At 35.7% G+C, this 23593-nt stretch overlaps 2 protein-coding genes across 2 annotated transcripts in view; both read left to right on the top strand.

Annotated features, from left to right (window-relative positions):
- The window catches only part of LOC127845955 (aquaporin-4-like), a 170391-nt gene that overhangs the window by 136169 nt on the left and 10629 nt on the right, over positions 1–23593 (top strand). The window lies entirely within an intron of this gene.
- LOC127845859 (vitamin D3 hydroxylase-associated protein-like) lies at positions 1570–22004 on the top strand. Its single transcript, XM_052377027.1, has 20 exons — positions 1570–1680; positions 3451–3562; positions 3919–3999; positions 4605–4718; positions 5268–5324; positions 5650–5722; positions 6210–6298; positions 11024–11085; positions 11818–11936; positions 12318–12405; positions 12888–12928; positions 13157–13281; positions 14365–14490; positions 14770–14867; positions 15355–15460; positions 16558–16601; positions 18289–18328; positions 18629–18740; positions 18861–19000; positions 20917–22004. Exons 2-20 carry the CDS (start codon positions 3464–3466, stop codon positions 21040–21042), a joined length of 1740 nt encoding a protein of 579 aa, XP_052232987.1. The 5' UTR covers positions 1570–1680; positions 3451–3463; the 3' UTR covers positions 21043–22004.

Raw genomic sequence — 23593 nt, 5'->3', positions numbered from 1 at the left:
TAGTAGTAGTAGTAGCAATAGTAGTAGTAGTAGTAGTAGTAGTAGTAGCAGTAGCAGTAGCAGTAGCAGTAGTAGTAGTAGTAGTAGAAGTAGTAGTAGTAGTAGTAGTAGTGGTAGTGGTAGTGGTAGTGGTAGTAGTAGTAGTAGTAGTAGTAGTAGTAGTAGTAGTAGTAGTGGTAGTGGTAGTGGTAATAGAAGTAGTAGTAATTTTTCCGCTTAAACTAGAATTTTGCTTAGAAGAGACATTCTTTAAACGAAAAATATCATTAAAGCGGAAAGTGTCGTCCTTGATAAGTTTGTGCGTAATGTTAGCCTTATCTTCCTTATTGTACATTGGCTACATTTTGAATGTGCTTTTATATTATTATTTTCTTAACACACTCTTTCCAAGACATTTGCCGACGCGTATATGTTTAAATCTTTACTGCGTCTTGTTGAACTGGCATGGTTGAAATCCTCTTTGAGATTAATTAAGGACCAACATGAATAAATGAGTCGCGTTCTGAGAAAACTAGACATAATGCATGTGCGTAAAGTGTCGTCCCATATTAGCCTGCGCAGTTCGCACAGGCTAATCAGGGACGACACTTTCCGCTTTAATGTTACTTTTCGTTTAAAGGAAGTCCCTTTTTACCGAAAATCTAGTTTAAGCGGAAAGTATCGTCCCTGACTAGCCTGTGCGGACTGCACAGGCTAATCTGGGACGACACTTTACGCACATGCATTATGCCTAGTTTTCTCAGAACAAGACACAAATGATGATTACGCCCAAGCCTGTCATCAGAGTCCACGGCTTACATACATTTTAGCTGCATGCTTTAGAAAGAGGTTTCAGTGTACTCGCTTATAGGCATGCAACTATATTATCAAGAAACTTGAGCATTGTTCGATACTCACGGGTTTATGATCTTTAAATATGATGCGTTATCACTAACGCAGTTAGTTTAAAAGTGTCTATGAATTTCATTGTTTCAATATTAATTATTTAATTATAATTTGTTAACACGCCTGCATTTGCTAAATATATACATAAGCATCCAACGTTGTGTTTTTTATTTGCATCGGTTTATTCCCGTATATTAAACAGATGTCTTGGTTTGGTCGTCGCATGCGATGGACACAATGCATCGAACCATGTGTTGTTTTGATGAATAGCTTTTGAAACGACACCTTAATTTTGTTTATTGTTGAAATAGATTAACTACTTAAATAAAAAAAGGTTTAAAAATAAAATCATTTTCTGAACCAAACGCAAAGGTGGTATGGATTAGTGTATGAATAATGATTTCTTATGAATACATATTGAAGTAGGCTTTTAGTTCCAACTACAAGACCTACGGTGAAAATAAGAACCAAAAACCAGCTAAATTGGGTATGCCAAGTAAACGAGGACATGATAAACTACCCATTTTCACAATGAAAAAAAAATATGGTATTCCTGAAACGTGAATAGTTAGATTTATCTCCTTCAGGCGCTATTTGAATTTTTTTTTTGTGATTGCGTGCCATGCGTTTTCAAACTGATTGTATAAGGGAAGCAACTCAAACTTTATATTAGGTCACACTCATAGCAGTCATTACATCCCTTTTAGGAAGCATATATTGATACATATGCCTCGGCCTCCACCTCTACTACAGTTTGCATACGTGAAATGAGTGTCCATGGATTTTGATAACTAGGTACGTAATTTCGATCACGTGCGCATGAATAAAATATATTGAGTGTTTTTTTAATGCCAACATATTAGAACAATTTATAAAATATCTTTATCGCATGTCATTTCGGATAAATATTTCGGACGTTCTACAAATTGACCTTTTCATATTGTTCTTGAAAGTCTATTTGAGTTTCAAAGAAATTGATGTAAACTGATAACAATTAATTATATCGTGCAAACACAACCATGGTTTTTTCATATAAACGCGTAATTCATAGTTATTTTGCTAACAGTTGCTATAAATTTTTGCAAAAATACACAAACAATCACCACAGGCATAGTCCGTCAAAATCTATAATCACAGCGGGTAAACTCTAAGAACCATTGATTTGCTTTCAGAGTAGAGAACATTGACCATTGTTTTGAGGACAGTACAGTACTATCTCAATTGTAGCTAAAGAAACTTCAGCGTACAGTTTATATACATGTAGTATTGAACGACCTGTCAAAAATCATAATAAGCGACTTTTAAAGTGGCTTTTTCACAGATTTTGGCATGTTTTGAAGTTTGTCATTAAATGCTTTATATTGATAAATGTAAACATGAAATTTTAAAAGTTCCAGTAAAAAATCCAATATAAAATTTAAAAAAGGAAAAAAAAGTAGCCTGCGGCAGGGCTCGAACCAGTGACCCCCGGAAACCTGATGTAAAATCGCATTAGCCAACTGAGCTATCCTGCCAGCCATACATAAGACGCGTATTTTATACGTTATATAAGCAATGTTCTTAGTTTAACATATTTTAACGACAACAACAGAACTCTCCAAATTATTCAATCGTTTCGCGTTGCAACGCTTTATAATTTTTAGGTTTTTAAATCGTCAAAAGATGCATATAATGGCTATATTAAACCATGGCGAATGTCCAGTAATACTGTTTCCTCACAAATATCAAAACTTAACCGAAAATTTGCGAATCTGAAACAACTTTTTTCAATGTTGTCTATTTACCAAACCGTGAAAAGATCCCTTGGTAGCCAGAACTATCTCAATTGGTGTATTTTTGCCACAGGCAAACGTATCATAAATTTGCCCCCTCTCCCGGACTCTACCCCCCCAAGCTTACCCAAGGGGTTCAAGATTGTTAAATGTACACCTATAGGTAATTATATATAATACCTTTACGAGGGGTATTTTTTCAAACTGTGTATTTGTGTCGATATACGTTGTTGAAAAGTCAAACCAGACACAACAGGTGTACATACATTTAACAATCTGGAACCCCTGGGGTAAGCTCTGGGGGCGGGGGGGGGGGTCCGTGGGGGGGCGGTAGGGTCCGGGGGGCAAATTTATGATTCTGCTGCCTGTGATTTTTGCTACACTGTGTTTTGTCTATTGAGTATATAATTAATGTATATAGTAAATAAGTACATGCATCCCCCAAGTTGCTACGAATAATGGCAAATGCTCTCGGAATTTGGGTATTATACATGTTGCCTAATCTTGGTGTGGTCTGATTTTCTTAAATGTGATTGTTTGGTCGTTTGTCTTTCTCCTTTGTTACTGTGTATCATGCGTTGGGCTTCATTGCATTATTTATTGTAGTTAATATGGTCAGTAATGAACAGGCTCACTCCATTCTCTCAACAATTCAAGAAAATCTAAAACATGCTAAATATGATATTTTAAAATGAAAACTTTTGCATATTTTGCGTATTATGATCAAAATAATGTTATATGTATCTGATACTATTTTTACCTTGCATTTATAAAATCATTTCCTTTTTTTCAGAACACAATTAAAAATGGCAAGCAACAGCTGTAAGGTTTTGGCTTTTGGTGCTGGAGCAGTATTGACAATTTTCGTTGTAGAAAGAGTAAAGAAATGGAAAACTGCAACTCAGGTATGTGTGGTATTTATTTAAAAGTATTATAATATATATCTATATCAAAACATCACAGAGCGATCATTGAATTATTAAATAATGCTACAGTGTTCTTACATTTACATTTTCCATTCATAATTTGCAGATTACAGGTGATATAAGCAATCTTATAGTCAAGGATCTATCCATCCAACAAACAAATATTGTCAACGTCTTTATTTGTGTACACAATTATTTTGATTAAAAAATAACAACAACACAACGTATTAACTCGTTTAACTCAAGAAATGTAAAAAAATCTAGTGATTGTAATGCGGATTTGTGGTTTGTTACTGTAATTGTACTATACTCCAATACCGCATTCATTATTAAAGGTTGGCAAAAAGATTCAGAGGAAGCGACAACAATGCAAGGCAGCTAGAGCCAATGTTGAGGAGGTCTTACGGGAATGTGGGGTACTGAAATTACTACATCTAGACGTTTTCAGTATGCTTTCCTTTAATAATTTTTTATTCAATCGCTCCTAGCTGCGTATTGGTCTACGTTGTTTGAACATGTTCAATGGATGTGCTCCATAAAAAAATAGTTTCGCTTCGATACAAACAGATGGTCACTTGATTAAACAAGTAACAGATAACATTCATATGATAAAACATATATGTGTCGTGCTCTGTGAAAAGGGGGTTTCATGCATGTGCTTAAAATGTCGTCCCAGATTAGCCTGTGCAGTCCGCACAGGCTAAACAGGAACATCAACTTCCGCCTAATCTGGATTTTTGTTTAGAAGAGATTTTCTTTAAACGAAAAATACCATAAAAACAGAAAGTGTCGTCCCTGATAAGCCTGTGCAGGCTGAACAGGCTAATCTCGTATGATTCTTTACGCGCATGTACTAAACCCCTTTTTTCACAGATCACGGCCTATTTATTATTATTATGTAATCATCCTTCCAGATTACATGGTTGAATATTTTTGCACGTTATATTAACTCTAATTCTATTTGAAATGATAATATTTTATGTTAAGTCATGCATTCACTCATATTACTATGTATGTTAAGATGACATGTGACCAGGCGAAGACGATTGTTGCATTACCATATATGGAGCTACAGAGACAACTGCAGAATGGTTCGCTGACTGCATTACAAGTCCTGCATGCCTACCAGATTATGGTTAGTGGTAGAAACAATGATTTATTTTTTACTGTAATCCCGCATTCGTATATAATTCTCTTCAGGAGTGTTTTTTACCCATTTATGCATAGCATCTTGATAAAAAAGGCCTTGGCAAACAGCGTAGACCCATATGAGACGCCGCATGATGCGGCGCCTCATCAGGGTCTGCGATGTTTGCTTGAAGAAATTAAAGAAATATTCTAAATATAGAAATAAATATACTAGATATCACTAATTTTGGAAATAAATTGATCCAATTTAGAAGGATGGAAGAGTCCACTGGGCATAAATGGGTTAAGCCTTGTTTCAAATTACGTTTGTTCTTTGTTTTTACGGAATGAAAAATATATTTTTTATTTAATACTAGTAATTTAGTAATACAAAATATAATTATAATACTATTTTTAGGTTTTAATTATTCATATGTTTGATCATTGTATAGCTTGGTCATAGTATTATTCGGGCGAAGACATATTAATCATGTCGTTTTTTACAATGCAATATATTGCTTGTATGAATACGTTTATCTTGATTTTTTTGTTATAGGCATTAGAAGCAACGGACAGACTCAATTGTGTGACAGAATTTTTGCCGGAGGCTGAAGTAAGTTGTATAAAAAATATAATCATTTAAATTTCTATTTCTTACATAGTTGTCCCGCTAGCGCAGTGTTTCACCCTCGCGTTTCCTACATGGGTTCAGTTCCTACTCCTGGTGCTTAAATTGGTGGTCACCATACTGGAGATGTGTAGTTTTCTTAGGGTCAGCCGGTCTCCACCACATGCACATGGCCATGCCAAAATTGATGTTCTTTACAATAAGATCCAAACTGCAGATATAATTAAAATAAAAACTAACTTGTTTATGTGATGGTCTATAGTGTTATATATTGTGAATACTGCAACAACGTGTGTATTGTTTACTTCAGGCTATTGCACAATCTCTGGATAAGTTAGATAAGAAAAATGGACCACTTCATGGAATACCAGTTAGTCTTAAAGGTAATGTGCAATCACGTGATAAATTTTCTTATGCTGGGGATCTATTTAAAAGTTTCCGATAATTGACATCTACACAGAAGCAGATTCTTACAATCTCCGTAAGTGAACTTTTTGGAATATGCAACGTGACTTACGCCTTTGATGTAATGGAAACAAAATGCGTTGTTGTAAGTAAGCAACAGTTGTTGTTTTTGGATATTTAAAATTGCTTATAACTATAATGACTAAATGAAAAAATCTAAGTGCTTAGCATTTGATACATTTACATTAACGTTTTTCATAAAGAAAAGTTGGTACTATTACATAATGTAATGTACCTAAACGTTTTCAAGTTGATTGTTTATGTGCTATAGTTATTCAGGCACTTTTTACTTTATCACGTATAATACATATAGTATATGCATGGGGTATATCGGGAGACCGCTACAGTGGAAGTGTTATATAAAAGGTATCTACATACCATGTTGTTGCGTTTGTTGCGACCCAGAAAGCTTCGAACTAGCTGGCAACGACTCATCAGCAGGGCTGGGACATTGGCTCGAAGACTACAAATCACAGGACGCGGTTATCATACAGGTAAAACTTACAGGTGTCTTTAGTTTGACTATTCACCGAATAGTTCGAACTACTCTACTCACCTTATCGTCGGCTTTAGACCCAGGTCAAATTTTTTGGGTGAATGGTCAGTGACGAAGACCATTGATCCTTAATTAAGTCGAACTGTTCCCGTTTCGAATAAAATCCTATATCGCGTAGGGTCAATCGTGCCGAAGGTGTTCGGCATCATAGCCGCGTCAACACATTAAATGATCACTCTATTTGTCACAGACATGCGAGCAAGATGTATTTACCAGTTTCAATATGGTATATGATAGACAGCTTAAACTATCATAGCCCAACCTCCGCACAGAGATTGGACTAGAACCACCAAAGCTGGATCCAATCCCTACCTTCATACCCAACCACGTGATGATAGCCAAGTCACTGGTACAATAATTTTACCGTTGTTATTTGTTAATTGAGGTAAATAAAATTTACCATGAACCTTAACTTATTTAATATTTTCAAAATATAAAAGAAAATGATGCAACTTCATCATATATCACTTAAACGAAAAAAAATCTTACAAAATCTGGTAGGATTTTCACATGATTGCAGAGATTGAGAGCAAGGAACGACAACTCTGCGTGTAGATTGGTGTACCGCATCATAGCCGCATAAAAACCTGTAATGATCAATGTACGGAATACCGTTAGGGCCAACGTGGCCAACACATTAAAATCCAGAGGGCAAGAATGCGAGAACGCGATAGTATAATGGCGACAATGCAACAATACGATGACGACAGTGCGACAATACGATGGCGACAATGCGACTGTACGATGGCGACAATGTGAGAAAGCGTTAGTACGAGGACGACAATGCGACAGTGAGCTGACGACAGTGTGACAATACGATGTCGACAGTGGGACAGTACGATGGCGACAATGCGAGAACGCGATAGTACGAGGACGACAATGCGACAGTGAGATGACGACAGGCCAACAGCATAACTAAAATAATCTGAGTAAGATGAACATGATTTAACAGGAGACTTGACATTTGAATACATATCCTTAACTATTCTAAGCAATTTGCCTTGAATACCAGACTTAAACATTTTCAGCCATAATGCATTACGGTATATACTATCGAAACATTTTAACATGTCGACGTAAATTACATACAAACCTTTATTTTCATTTAAATAATTTTGAACAATTGACATCAGTATAAAAATAGCATCAACAGTCGAATATCCTTTCCGAAATCCGAACTGCGCATCCGAAATAATAGTATTTTCATTGCAAAAACTTTCGATGCGCTTATTTAAAATCGTGGAAAATAATTTTGAAAAACAACTTACTAGAGTAATCCCTCTATAGTTATTGACATCGTTTAAAGAACCTTTTTTATGCAAAGGGATTATAACGCCTTCTGTCCACTTATCGGGAAAGAAACCCGATACAAAGATACCGTTAAATAAGTCACACAAATGGGCAGATAAAATATCAGCACATTCAATAAAATATTCATTCAAAATACAATCACTGCCAGATGATTTATTACGTTTTAAATGTTTAATTGCATACTTAACTTCTTCAACAGATATAGGTACATCAAGTTCAGGAAATGTTGAATTTTCTAAGTTAAAATCATTATTTAGACAGAAATCTTCTGCTTCAGTATTACAAAAATCAGACATATTGTTACTAAGATTGTTAAAAAACCTTGTAAATTCTTCTAAAGATATTTTGTTATTTATGACGCTATGTTTTGATTTAAAAAATCGCACAAAGTCTCTTGGTTTGTGTTTCCTTAATTTTTCAATATTCAACATTTTTTGTCTATAACAAGAGGCTTTCTTCTTACGAATTAAATCTTTATAGTATCTCTTACTTGAACATAAACAATCTCTATTTGTATCTGTTTTACAAGAGTTAAAAACACGTAAAGCGCCGCGGCGTGGTACAAATTTCGTGCAATAACGCACTCATGATCAAACCATTCCGCATGCTTTATACAGGTATTTACATTGAAACTAGGGTTTGTACTATAAACACGGCTTTTGGAAAATAACGGGTCCGCAACACTGCGAATGGTATCAGTAAAACTGTTCAAAACGTCGTTAATTGATGATCGACTTGAAAAATCTATATGTTGCACAATATTATTAAATGTAGGTAACAATAAAATAATCCCTGAGCGAAATTGCTCGCGTAAAACATCGTCCCATTTATAATTTACATCAGTGTATGACTTAAACTCTGATGGGACATTATTACAAAACAAAGAGAAATGTAGCGGTGCGTGGTCACTAAATTCATTGAAGTAGTGCACGTCAAATCCGATATAGTTGAAAATGTGATTTCTTTTGTCAACAAAAAATCAATGACAGACGTACCGTTATGAGAATAAAAAGTATGCTTGCAGCTATTGCCAACTCTGCCATTAACAATGCGTAAACCTGTGGCTTTACATAAATCTAATAGTTTTACACCATGACTATTTACTAAAGTATCTATTGAGGCCCTAACTAAGGTGTTATCTGGGCAATAAGCATCATCATCATATACAGTGTTAATTATGTCTTGAACAATATAATCATATTTATTTCCAACTCTACTATTTAGGTCGCCTACAACAAAAATTTGGCCAAGTTCAGAATAGTAAGTAATATCATTTTCTAAAATTTCAAAGAGATCAACGATTAGTGTATTGTACACTGGAGAATCCTGCCCCCATAAATAGGTTGCACATATATACATATCATTTGGGGTATTAAAGAAAGTATGGTCAAGTTTTAGCCAAATAATTGTATCATAGTGGTTTTTTACAATTTCAATACCATCAGATAATTCAGATTTAATATACAAAACAATGCCAACACTATTTCTTCGAGCTTTTTTATGTTGGAATTTTCTAAAAAAGTTAAAAGTTAAATATCCACTTAAATTTATATCGCTATTACTATTTGACCATGTTTCATACAGAAAACATGTATCATGATTGCTCAAAATATTTACAAAATTAGGACATGACTTTTTACAATCTGTTAGACCGTTTATGTTCCATGAAAGGATCTTAACATCACCGCCGTCGTGCTCCTACACTCGCACCGGAGTTCCGTCTATGTAGAGGGTGTCGTAGGCCAGGTACGCTCGTTTACCCTGCCTCCTCGCCTCCTTCATTAATGGCACCAATTGTCCTCTTATGCAGGACTTCCTGAGGGAATTGTTCGAAGACACGATAACCAGTACCTTCCATCTCTTCCTCACATTTTCTCTGTCTTTAAAGAAGGCAAATTTGGCAATAATGTTTCTAGTTTTACCAGGCATCGGGGTCCCAGGTGACCGGTGCACACGCTCAAACTGTATTGAGGCTGCTTCTTCCTTGGCTAATTTCATTTTCTCCTGGAGGAATGACCGCAGCGTGATTTCCGCGTCTTCAAACGTGCCGGTGCGTGTTTCCGGTATGCCACTGAACACCAAATTGTTCCTCATGGACTGGGATTGTAGATACACTATTTCATCTTGTAAATTATTTCTCTGTTCTCCAGCTCACTAACCTTACTATTAACCTGATTCAGAGCAAAATCAATACTTTCAGTTTTTTCCTCAACTTTCGCCACTTGATCCCCCAACTTCCGGTTTCTGTCATCGACCACTAGCCAAAGCTTTTTCAGTTCAGATTCAAAGCTGCTGACTTTCCTTTCTACTTCTTCAAGAGTATGTAACCTTTTCTCAATGCTATCCATTCTTGTATCAATTTTTTTCAAGTATGCCAACAACTCCCTATTTAATGGTTCTGCCATAGTTGCCATAGCTGGGACTTTCTGTTGGTCAGAGTTACTTGCAACACAACTCACACTACTAATATTACTAACACATTCACTGAACACATTGTTATCAATTTCTAGAGATGTTACACACTCAGTTTCATAAAGCACAGCATTTGTCTCAGATAAAATGTCACTCACCGAAACGTTTGTATCTCCGGACGGGCCTCTTGGTTTGAAAATTTTTCCTTTGTTTACTTTTCCACTTTCACTACCACTACTACCTCTACTTTTCCTTTTTTTATATTTCCCCATAACATATATCCATCAGTTATATACACATTTTGATCGTTTTCTACTCACTATATGATGTATTTGAATTATATTAGCTTAGTTTTGTTTAATATTTTACGAGCTCGAAAAAATGCAACTTTTCCCGCCTAACCACGTGACCATAATTTTGTAGCACAATACTAGCAACATAAAAATAGCCATTTTACGATTTTGCTGTTGGTAGTCTTTATGTACCTATCTTGTATGCATGAATGAGTTTTATGCTGTTCAGCAGAAAATTATTTGCAAATGACTATTAGTCGTTCATATTCTTACACTTCTTCTTGTGAATTTTAATTTAGTATTTGATTTATCAACGTGTTTTATGTTATGAAAAAAAGTGAAATAATCGTAGATTTTAGCTGTAAACATTTGTTCAGTCGTTTCACGTCTTTCAGATAAAATATTAACACGTCTCTTTTTGTTGAGAATCGCTCCCGGTTTGAGTGTTTTAATAGCACAGCGTACACAGTCTAGAATGACGTTAACGTATAAATGCCCTCCTTCAATAACATGTAGGAGGTAATGACCGTAAAAATAATTGAATGATATAGCCTTAAACAATGTACGCCGCAAGGCTTTACCAATCGCTGGTTTGACAATAATTGTGTCGGTAAGAACACCAAAGAAAACTTTGATGATCGTTTCAGGTCTTGAAGGACCTTGGAGCGGTTCCGTTTGTGAGAACAAATGTTCCACAGACCATGATGCTGTACGTACTATTATGTTATTAGTTAATTTCCGCGCTTATTGAAAATTGTGAGGTATTTTTATGTAACATAATTAGTTTTTTGAAGTGAGTCTAGTTATAAGCTTTTATTTGTAGAATTATACGTAATGAGAGAAAAGTTGTCTAACACATAAGGTTTTGTTTTATTGCTTGACGATGATATCATATACAACAAAACCCATTTAGTTAAAGATCTCGGTTACCCGATTTAACTATATATTCGGCGGCTATGTAGGTATCAATCGATTTTGCCCTTTCATGATGTCATTTATTTTATTGTACTAAAGTTTCAATTGTTTAATTCAAACTTCGCTTAGAGTCTTATATTCGGTGTACTTTTAATCAATACTGATCCGGTTTACGTTATACACTTAAAAACTTAATGTTGACGTCAGGGTTTTTCGGTCAGAATTTGTGACCCAACTTAAAAGATAAATATTTTTCACAACATACTGCCTAAAAATTATTAATTAAAGGTTTCAAAAAATGTAAATAAAATTAAACATTTATTGAACTTCCGTATGCAGCTCTATGTGTTGAACCTTTGTTAATATAATATTGAAAACACGTATTCTCAATTTTCAGTATTTGTATTTAAATATCCAAACTTTAGTCTTAGTTTTAACGGCACGATTATTTCCAGTCTAAAGGACGCTGCTCCATCCCCGAAATAGGGAAAAACACTGGCACTATGTTGTTGTTTTTTACATCCAGTTCTGAGACTAACAACCCTATATTTGGAAGGACCTTAAACCCCGTTGACCTCAGTCGAGTACCAGGAGGATCCACAGGGGGCGAGGCGGCCCTTATAGGGGCCGGGGCCTCTGTTTTAGGTATTAGTTGTAAAATGTATTAGATGTATATAGAGCGTGTGGATAATATTATTTTACACTCTTTGTTTACGTTTGGATTTGTTTGGTATTTAGCTTAAGTTTTTTGTTTGATATTATGTGCGTGTTTATTTTTTAAAAGAAGATTGTTTTATTTGAAATCCCCTTGAAGTTTTTAACGTGTATGCTTTACTGAAACTAAATGTTGCGGCCATGTTGGTCTTAAGCAGATTTTACTTTTGTGTATTATTGAAATACCATACTATTAGATATTCAAATATTTATAATATCGTTCAATGTAAATAAAGCTCCCAGATATGTATTTGTAGACACAACGCAGTTAATGAGATACACAATACAGTTCGAAAATATTGTCATTTGCAGGATTTGGAAGTGATGTCGGAGGCAGTATTCGACAACCGAGTCATTGCTGTGGCTGCTATGGGCTTAAACCCACGCTAGAAAGAATGAGGTCGTTATCCATTGTCAACGCGATCGTGTTTGTGTATTTCCTTAAGAATGGCATTGATATCTGGTCGTAACAGAATTAATTTCGTGTGTGCTCAAATACCGGCATATTATGTTTTACATTAACATATAAATACTAGTATATGATATTTACAATTTCAGGTTAAGTGAGAAAACAGTGTTTTGCCTTAATGTCTTTTATTTATCACGTTTGTTTTAACATATTTTTGTTCTTTAACAGGCCGATGTTTGCATCGACAATTGCTTTATAACTTACTTATCACGATGTTAATTTTATAAATCATTAAACATAACACATAGTGAAATGACCGGTTGTCAGTCATTTGTTTCCTCCTCTCTTTCACCGCATATCTTGAAAAAAATCCAGCCCGTAAATATAACGTATCGAACAAATAGTATGTGAAATACTACATATTTAATCTTTAGTGCACAGTTCGATGTTTTACAAGAGCCTCTTTCTTTCAGCCGTAAGGGGCACATTTCCCTAGCAAAAGGCCAGACACTAAGTAAGAATCTTAAACATGATTATGTGGAAAATACAAATAAAATTCCTATTAGTAATACTACTCAATATTTAAACGGAACATAATTGCTCGGATAGTTGTATAAACTTTGAAACGATATAAATTACTTTTGTTAAATATATATACCATGTTTTCTTTTGTGCTTGCGTTCAAAAAAACACATCGCAAAGCGTAAGTTTTGTTGTTGTTTAATATTGCAAAACTTTGCAGTATCTGGCGCTGTCGGGCCGATGTCACGTGACTTTGATGGTATCTTGGAGTCATTAAAGCATTGCCTTAGCGACCTGCACTTCGCTCTCGATCCACAGGTGGCGCCCCTGAAATTCAACGATTCGGTACGGTTGCTATGAGTGCGTTAGACTTTGTCAATAAACGGAGTGTATAGTACCAACAATCACGTGAGCCTTGCTCTGAGAAAACCGGTCTTAAAGCATTGTCGAAAAAATGTAATCTCTGGTTAGCCTGTGCAGTCTGCACAGGTTTATCACGGATGACACATTTTGACTACACCAGATTTTCTTTTAGAAGAGACATCCTTTAAACGACAAGTACCTTACATGCGGAAATTGTCGTCATTGATTAGCCGGTGCAGACTGCACATGCTTATCTGGGACGACGCTTAACGCACAAGCAATATGCCCAGTTTTTCAAGAAAGACGCTCGTATTCAGGTATCGGGTCTTATGTGGCGATTGCACAGTTGAAGTTTTCTTAAATCTCCAGTTTCACGTTTGCTCATATCGTTGGGCTACCGAGAATTTTATTCTTTATTTCTGCATCTTGCAACACATTATTTCAACGTTAAACGCTTTTATTAAAGTGTGTAAATGTGGATATTTTAGCAGCACCGTTTATTGTATATTGATAGGTCTTTGTTACAGCGAACGTCTGCAGAAAAAGTATGAAAAAGTATGAAAGTAGCTGTTTTATTCTCCTCGTCAAAATTCATGAATAGATTTATTCTCAAGCTGATGTCTAATTACTGTTATAAATATAGTCTCAATACTTAGCTAACGAAAAAAAAACTTTAAAAAAGCAAATTATGGTAAAATATATGAATTGTTGTAGCCATTCGGAAAGAATTTTGTTTTATCAAATGCTGTCGTGACGTGAATCGGTCACGCAAGTCGGTTGACAATTGTTTACATCTAGTATAACAGTAGACATATGTAAATAACAAACCAACACTGTTCATGTGAGCCTTGTTCTGAAAAAACTGGACTTAATGCATGTGCGTAAAGTGTCATCCCAGATTAGCCTGTGTATGGAGGGACTTCCTTGAAACTAAAAAAATACCATAAAAAGCGGAAAGTGTCGTCCCTGGTTAGCCTGTCCGGACTTCACAGGCTAATCTGGGACGACACTTTACGCACATGCATTATGCCCAGTTTTCTCAGTACGCGACTCATGTTATTTCAGATTTTTAGCTCTACACAGCCGCTCCGTGTCGGTTTCTACGACTACGATGGTTATTGCCGTGCTGTTCCGGCTTGCGAGAGGGCTGTTCTGATAGCAAAAGACACCTTGGAGCGACTGGGACATACTGTATGCTACTTCCCTATTGTATTTATGAAATATTATGATAGATACTTTATTCGAATCGGCAATAATTACTGGCACACTCGACATTTTTCCTGTGTACTTAAGACTGATACCTGTTACAGTGAAATTAGGAAAATAAGCGTAGATGTCAACCACATTTTTGTTTCAAATGTATGAATAAATAATTGTTAAACATTGTCTGTATTCACTTGCACAAAGTGTTTCCACTATTTAAGATGAAAGTAAGGCATCCGTACATAAAATTGTAATGATATTATCTAGTTGGTAGCTTTCACCCCTCCTCACGTCAGGGATGCCATACCGGATTTGTACATTAAAACTATAACAGGAGACCGTGGGGAACAGTACATGTCACAGCTGTAAGTTCTTAAGAAATATCCTTAATATGTGAAATAACATGAGCCTCGTTCTGCAAAAACTGGGCTTAATGCTTGTGCGTAAAGTGTCGTCCCATATTAGCATGTGATGTCAGCGCAGGCTTATCTGGGACGATACTTTCCGCCTAAACTGGATTTTCACTATGAAGAGTATTTCTTTAACGAAACAAATTGTTAATGCGGAAAGTGTCGTCCCTGATTAGCCTGTGCGAACTGCACAGGTTTCACTGGGTCGACACCCCTTACGCCCATGCATTTTACACAGAGCAAGGTTCATATTGTCTTTAGGAATAAGCTTGTACAGAAGTGCGTGACTTTTGTGTAACGTGTTTAGTGTTTTCTGCTCTTTGGTGTTATGTTAATTTTACAATTAAAGACGATATTGTCTTTTTAAATAATTTTGTGACATTTTCCTGTCATATTGTTTAATAATAAAATATGTTCTTTTTATTCAACGTGCGTTCTGTAGGCGAAAAGACATCGTTGTTCCTGAAATTGCTAAGTTGACATTTCCACATACTCTTCCGCGATGGCTGCTTTGGTTGTTATCGTGGATAGTGCAAGCCGCTGCGAAGGTATGAATTTCGTTCAAGCATGACTCTCGTGTATGCTCCACTATTATCAAAAAGTTCGAGCTCTACTACTCACCCGTTTGTCGGCTCAGTTTTCAAGTTAAGGCCTGATTGCAACAACTCCATATCTCTCTGTCTACTACGGGTATTAAATTGAAGCTGCACACGTCTGTTCGGCGTTTGTTTCTGACCAAAGCACATAACTCTGATGGTCTTTAGAGTCATTTTTGTACATCGAAAATTTAACTTTTAATTTGCTTGCAACAATTCTATATCACTACGTTTCACATAAAGTAAAAAGAACTTTAAATATATCTCAGTAACAACAACAGAATGCTATCAAAGGGGCAGAATAGTCGCGTACGCTGGTGTGTAATAGCTGTAGTTTGCATGATATGATTCGTGATTTTCTATGCACAAAGTAAGACAATTTTTTCCGAGATAACTTATTGCAATGTATTTGAAATAGTGATAACAGTATTGAAACACACAAGATGTCTTATTAGCTTATTATTGTTGCAGAAATCAATAAAAAAAAATAACATAAAAAATTCTTAAAGCAAACCCACCATTTCTGCATTATGCATTCTTGAATCCCATGTTAAATAAGGTATTACAATACAACTTGGACACGCATATTCTTTGTTTTGCAATTCAATTCAATATGTCTTTTTTGCATATTTGTGCAGCTTTGCCAAATAGTGAAATATGAAGAACATTATTTATAAGTTCTAATAATTTGTAAATAAAAAATTCGCGGAATGATCATCATGACATGTCAAAATATGCGCTCGAAAAGACTTTTCAATTTGGTTATCTTAGGTTATCGGATTTACCAAATTAATTGTAATGTTCATCGGTTTGTTAATCATATAAAGGTGAGTTATATGATTTACTTTGATGGCGGCTATGCTCATTTCAGCCCGTGTCGACAGTTGTTTCTAATTGTTTCTTTTATTATAAAGCAACTCATGCTCCTTTCTGTTAGTTAACATTCTATGCTACAGAAGCCAATAGGCTTTAATATGATATTCAGTAGTATATTTGATAATAAGTGTATTTATTCCTCAGACTTAAACATTTGATTACATTTTTTTCAGGATCCGCAAGTAGGACGAGCATTAAGGGCCCCTTTGGGATTAAGGTAGGTTACCTTAATAAAAGTAAACCTATTAATTCTATGTTTTTAAATAACGTCATACTGCCTGTCTTTTTATCTATAAAGACAAAGATAGATTTGCTATAGTAACAAGACATGCACACCAATTAATGTCATAGGTCTGCATTAGTATCACGAATTCAATATCACTTTTTTATACTATGCTGTTGATGTGGATTATTTGTGATGCATAGTGTATAGTGTCCCGTTTGTAATTTTTGAAACTTATCATTGTATTACCCTTTTATTTTAACCCTTAAAGCGCTGGAGCTGAATTTTAAAGGCCTTTGCAAACAGTTTGGATCCAGATGAGACGCCACAGAACGTGGCGTCTCATCAGGATCCAAACTGTTTGCTATTCTGATAGTATTCTTTGAAAAAAATCGAAGAAAATGCTAATTTTAGAAATTCTGCAGACGACATTTTAGCAGACGACAAATTTCCCAGCATGCAAAGGGTTAATAATGCTAAGAACATTCTTCTTAATCAACATTTTATTGTGAATTTATGCTCTATATTGTTATTCTCCCGACTTAGTCGCCACTTTTCCGTAATTTAGAATTTGAATTTTGGTTGCATTGAGTAAGCGTCGGTCTGAAACGAGTTTCGAGGATAATCGTTTTTCCACCTATTGTCCGTATTTCCGTCTTTCCGCCTGCCACACTTCTTTTCAGCGCGAGATCTTAGACTCTTATGTTCCGAATTGGATGAACACAGGCTGCAGGATCACGTGACTTTGTGGGGTTACCCCTTTTAACTTTCATGGATTTAAACACGATGGCTAGTGGTGCTTAATTTGAATTAACTTTTTAAAACAATTTTTCTTAAGAATTTCAACTATTGCATAAAAGACAGATTTTTATGCTGTTTATGGCCATGCGAAATACATCAGAATTACTTTATTTAATAAGCATGTGTTCTTGTTGAAAATTTGATTTGTACTACACGGCTACGCTTCACGGAACGTGAAATTTTGTCACCGATTTCTGACGTATTCAAGGATTTATTTTTATACCTTAAGACATCGGCACAAACTGCAAGAAAAGCTGTCTTTTATGCACAAAAGATTTTGCAACTGTATTTCAATAACTTGAGATATTTACAAAAATAAAGTTCTTTATGGTGTGATTACATCCTGTCAAGCCCGTGTGTAAACCCCTGAAAACCCCGTTGATTCTGCACCCTGAACATTTACATGCTCCATAATGCGCGTTGTTGTCAGGTCGTTCCACTGGTTTTCAGAGTTATTGGCATTTGCTTATTAATATTGATTTTGTAATGGATATTTTGTTTCCGCGCGAGATCTCATCAGCTTATGATCCGATTTTGAATAATTATATGTACTAGACTTGTTGAGCGGACATGCGCATAATGTATGCAGGTATAACAAGGAATACCGTGCTCTGTGAAAAGGGGGTTTATTGCAGGTGCGTAAAGTGTCGTCCCAGGTTAGCCTGTGCAGTCCGCACAGGCTAATCAGGGACGACACTTTCCGCATTTAATGATATTTTTCGTTTACGGAGAGTCTCTACTTAGAAAATCCAGTTTAGGCGGAAAGTGTCTTCCCTGATTAGCCTGTGCCGACTGCACAGGCTAATCTGGGACGACACTTTATGCACATGCATTAAACTCCCTTTTTACAGAGCACGACCAATATTTGTTTTCTTTGTAGGGGTGTAAATGATTGGTTCCAACATGCTGTACAATTGCAGGTAAATTTTAAAGGATTTTTAGTTTGTTTGATTGTCATCATGATGGTTTTAATAAACACAAACCGAAGTTCGCAATGCAGCTCGTTGTTCATAGCAGTGTATTTCGATGAAAAATAAACTGATGATCATTTTTGTATGAATTCATACCATTTAGGCTTCCGTAGCCGTTTCATATCAATAAGCGGTTATGAAAAGCTTCAAGTATGTAACATAGAAACCAACGCTCCAGTATGTATAAAATGTATTCCAAATACCTATAAAACTTTTGCGTCTTAAATGTGATTGTATTGTCTTTTCGAGCAATTCAAAGACGAGTTCCTAGCGTCGTGGAGGGAACTGAAACTAGACGCGGTTATCTGTCCAGTGTCTGCAACGGTTGCATTACCACACAGTGAAACCGTGAATGTAATCAGTAAGATTGATTATAATTATATTTGTCGTGTTATTTTTCGAATTTTCATTTACATTTCATGTGTAACGGACATATTCCACGAGAACCATTTTTGCATTACAGCTTGATCGTTTACTTTAGATACATTCAGTTACGCCATGCTGTATAATATTCTGAACTACCCTGCTGGCTCGATGCCCGTCACTAAGGTTACCAGTGATGACGTCAGCAATATGGCGAAATACCCCAACACGACGTTTGGGAACAAATGCGTTATCAAGGTCATATAACAGATATACACACTTTTATAAACAAAGTAAAATGACATCAGAAAATGTATTGTACTAAAGTGAGTCACACATGCTCACCCAACTTATGTAACAAATCCAATGTTATTATACACTTATACTCTGTTTCGCTTTATAAAATAAAAGAAGCAGACTAATACGAAGAGTACAGCTGCAAACCAGCACCCGATTGTATAAACGCTGGTTAAAGTTACCGCTCGGTAACATTCAAACCTTGGTAAGTTTGCGGTTATTCAGGTATAGAAACCTTCAAGGTAACTCGATTGTATAAACACGATATACCGCAAAGTAACCTAACAGCGCACAGTGGAATTTAACCACCGGTAACTTTAACCAAAACATTCCCACAATGCATTTTCTAATGACGTAATTTTCGCGCGAAGTGTCACGCTTATAAACAGCGACATGTATTTTTTTATCAAATTCATTTACAAATGAATTCACAATAAAATAAAGTGTAACTATGAGTTCATCAAAATGACCAGGTACAAATTAATAATGCTGTCGGGATTTGTATCATTTAGCGGAATCCCTGGTGCTTCCAAACTGCAAGAGAGTGCTTTCAAAGACGTCTATTCTTCTAGGTGTTCTAGATGTAACATAAAAATTATACATGGTCGTCGTAACATGCTAGACTATTCTTCTAATTTGGCTTATGTTTACAATAAACTTACTTACTTTCTTCTACAATGAGGGAATTTACCATAGACAAATAAAACAGTGTTCAAGTTTAAATATATCTTTGTATGCAGAGTTCTGCAAATGCAACCGAGTTCACCAACGGCTATTATTTGTGTCGTGTTTTGAGAAAACTGGGCACAATGCATGTGCGTAAAGTGTCGTCCCAGATTAGCTTGTTAAGTTCGCACAGGCTAATCAGGGACGACACTTTCCGCCAAAAATTGATTTATGCTAAGAAGGGACTTCATTTTAACAAAAAATGTCATTAAAGCGGAAAGTGTCGTCCCTGATTAGCTTGTGCGAACTGCACAGGCTAATATGGGACGACAATGTAAGCACATGCATCATGCCCATTTTTCTCAGAACACGACACATTTGATAAACTGCTCCGGTTAATTTTAACAGCAGTAATGTGCATAGAGTACATGACGTAGCGTGTGACAAAGAAGAAAGTTTATTGAGTTCTTATTTGAATATAATGATATGATGGCATAAGGGTCTTTATTTACCTATGCTAAAATAATTATCAAAGACCCTAGATGCAAACGCGTCAATTATTGAATTAAATGGATTATTTATGGATTTTAAAGGATTATTAAAGGTAAGATACTAGTTCGAACGTGTTTTTTTTTGTTTGTACTTTTGTTGTTCCCTGTTCTCGGAGAAATGCTTTTAACATGGACGCCATTGATGCATCGGATCACAGACGGCATACCCATAATAGAATGTACGAAACACGTTCTGTGCGTCCTTAAATTCGTCGTCCGAAGTCGGAAATCGTATTGTCCTGTAAATTAAGTCAAATAAAGTGTCAGTCGCTGCAATTTGTTGTTTATTCGTCGAAATTGTGAAGGTCGTCGATGGTTAGCTTTTATAATGTCGCGCGCCGCGGCCATTTTGTGTAAGTTACCTTTCGGTTACTTGTACTTACCCACCTAGGGAAGCAGGGTATGTTTTATCTGGGTTTTAACCGATCGGTATAACTAACCAAATTTTATACAAACGCTTACCGACCAGTAACCAACATGTTACCGACTTTTAACCGCCGGTATGTGGTTAACCGCCGCTTTAACTGTTTATACAATCGGGTGCTGGTGGTAATATTTCAGTTAATCCATAGATTAACAATAATTTCGTAGTTTTACTAAATGAACGTATGTACATAATATTTTACTAAGTTTACAAATAAGACGAACCTTATTTTGCAGTGCATGCAAGGTACGGAAGGTTTACCTGTCAACGTGCAAGTTGTTGGTCTCCCCTACCAAGAGGAACTCGTGCTGCGCGTCATGTCGGAGCTGGACAAAGGTCTGAGAGCTGAGCAGGACGGCTAGTTACATGACATGTATGAGGTATGCGTTGGCGACAGTTGCTACCTCAAGCGGTATTGATCTTGTAGTTTGTTATTTAAATAAACCAGCTGCATTACCCTCTATAGACGGATGACGCTCAAAATTATCGGTTAAGTAATGTGTTCAGGTGAAACAGTTTTTTGCTTGGAATTTTTTTTTTATTTGTGTTATTTGAGACTTGTGTTTTGTATGCTTTTTATGCCACAATGTGTATTCGTCATTTGTATGATAGTGTAATGTATGAACTTATGCATGTTATAATCTTATAAAAGGTCTGTAAGATTGTGTTTGTATAATGCGCTGATTTTATGGTTATATATATCTATTGTATAATCAATATATTATGTTCTAAGACTACCGATTTTACTTCAGATACATAATATTTTTTAAAGTAACATATTAATGATGTGTGTGTGTTTTTTTAAATTTATTTTCTGTCTTAACTATTGTATTCTGGGCCTGCAATCAAAAAGTACTGAATACAATGGTGTCTTATATTGATTGTTCCACTTGTTAATAGAACGTTGTATCGTTCTGTTTTGAATATATTTTGTATAAATTAAATGTGATGATATCATTTTTAGCGAGGCTGTTTTCGGAGAAAACCCGAGGTATTGTCATAGCCTGCTCGTCGTCCTACGTCCGCCGTCAGCCGTCCGCCGGCGTCGTGCTAAAACCTTTACATTGGCTCTAAAATCAAAGTGCTTCCACCTACAACTTTGAAACTTCATATGTAGATGCACCTTGATGAGTTCTACACGCCACACCCATTTTGGGTCACTAGGTCAAAGGTCAAGGTCACTGTGACCTCTAAAAAAAAAAATTCTGATAAGCTTTCGCAGCCGAGCGTGGCACCCGTTATGCGGTGCTCTTGTTGTATTTGGCACCCTATAAGTTTTGTGTATACATATGCATATATTGAATAAAAATATTTTGTTTCTTTACTTTGTGGAATTTGTGTTAATTGTTCTGTTCTTATAAAATTAGTTTATTTACGGAAATCACGATCATGCTATTTCGGGGTTAATCACAGTTTCTCTGGCAAATACTGTTTGAAAATGTAACTGACAGAAATGAAAACAAAGAGTTTCGCCTGGCCTCATTAGTTAAAAAAATTCATTCAATTATTACATATATATTGTCGTATATGATTTATATGGTTTCTGTTACTCGCAGCATTAAGTTATATTGCGGGTAAAACTGTTCCTTCTAAAAATCAGGTTAAACAAACCACTCAATGGGTATTACATTTGATTATTTCTGTTAAAGTTTCGGACACTCGAAACACTTTAGGTATTTGAATCTTTTTTATTTAATATATCAGTTAACATTCCGTTCGGTCTTGTCAATGTTATATAAAGATGACTACTTATACGTCCTTGCTGCGAGTCTTGTTTTTCATGTTAATTAAAGATGACTACCTATACGTCCTTGCTGCGGGTCTTATTTTTCGCAGAATGAACAATTATATATCCATTAGAGCATCGTTCTGGGAAAACTGGGCTTAACGCATGTGTGTAAAGTTTCGTCCGAGTTGAGTCTGTGCAGCCCGCACAGTCGTGCTGATCAGGGAAAGCAATTTCCGCGTGCATGGAAGTTTTTTTTAAACGAACCACTCGATGTATATTACATTTGATTATTTCTTTTTAAGTATAATGCATCTGAAACTCTTTGCGAGGTATTTGTTTCTGTTATTTAATTTATTTAATAGCGTAAATTTATTTGCGTTTTTGTCAATGTCATTTTAAGATTATTACGATACGTCATTGCTTAATCTACGGCTTTAGTTTCTCGCAAACATAAGAATTATATACCCATCACTGAGAACTGAGGAATTATATGAGTCGCGTCCTGGAAAAAACTGGGCTTAATGCATGTGCGTGAAGTGTCGTCCTAAATAAGCCTGTGCTGTTTTGTAAATGTTAATCCAGTCTTGGTTGAGAATGTTGTCACTCTTTAGCCTGTGCAAACTGCACATACTAATCTGGGACGACCACAGGAGGAAATCCCATATTTTTTTTGTATATATGCTATAATAGAAAGTTTCTATTATAGCATATATACAAAAAATATATAAAATACGGGATTCCCTCCTGTTGGGAAGACGCTTTACGATCATGCAAAAGCCCAGTTTTCATAGAACGCGAATCATATATCCATCGCTGAGACGTGAAAAATTATAGATTTGTAACGCCTTGTTTATTGTCAAGATAATAAGTTTTAGCAAATCATTGGGGATGTTTTCGCACTGAAAATGACATTCCGGAAAACTGCCTCCGTCCATTTTATGTCGATTTCACAGCTCGTTAGTCTAATGACATAGAAATGAAGTCCATTATTAGTTCTCTGCCGTCAGGATGTATATTTTACCGCTTATTTTCCAATGACGAGGCTGATAAAAACGGATACTACATTTCAATGCAGGAGTAAAATAAACAACTGTACTATAATTATGCTTAATTGGAATCTTAGCACTGTACCACATAGGCTGAAATGGTACTGAAAACAGCTGATGCTCACTGAATATCGATTT

This window comes from Dreissena polymorpha, chromosome 9, assembly GCF_020536995.1.
Source record: "Dreissena polymorpha isolate Duluth1 chromosome 9, UMN_Dpol_1.0, whole genome shotgun sequence".
NCBI lineage: Eukaryota > Metazoa > Mollusca > Bivalvia > Myida > Dreissenidae > Dreissena > Dreissena polymorpha.
This window is presented reverse-complemented; position numbering and strand designations above follow the sequence as displayed.

What these genes read in the sequence shown, in the direction of transcription:
- LOC127845859 (XM_052377027.1), top strand. Translation starts at nt 3,464, where the DNA reads ATGGCAAGCAACAGCTGTAAGGTTTTGGCTTTTGGTGCTGGAGCAGTA. An exon ending in AATTTTTGCCGGAGGCTGAA is followed by an intron (nt 5,325 to 5,649) that starts GTAAGTTGTATA and finishes TGTTTACTTCAG; the next exon opens with GCTATTGCACAATCTCTGGA. An exon ending in AGCAAAAGGCCAGACACTAA is followed by an intron (nt 12,929 to 13,156) that starts GTAAGAATCTTA and finishes AAAACTTTGCAG; the next exon opens with TATCTGGCGCTGTCGGGCCG.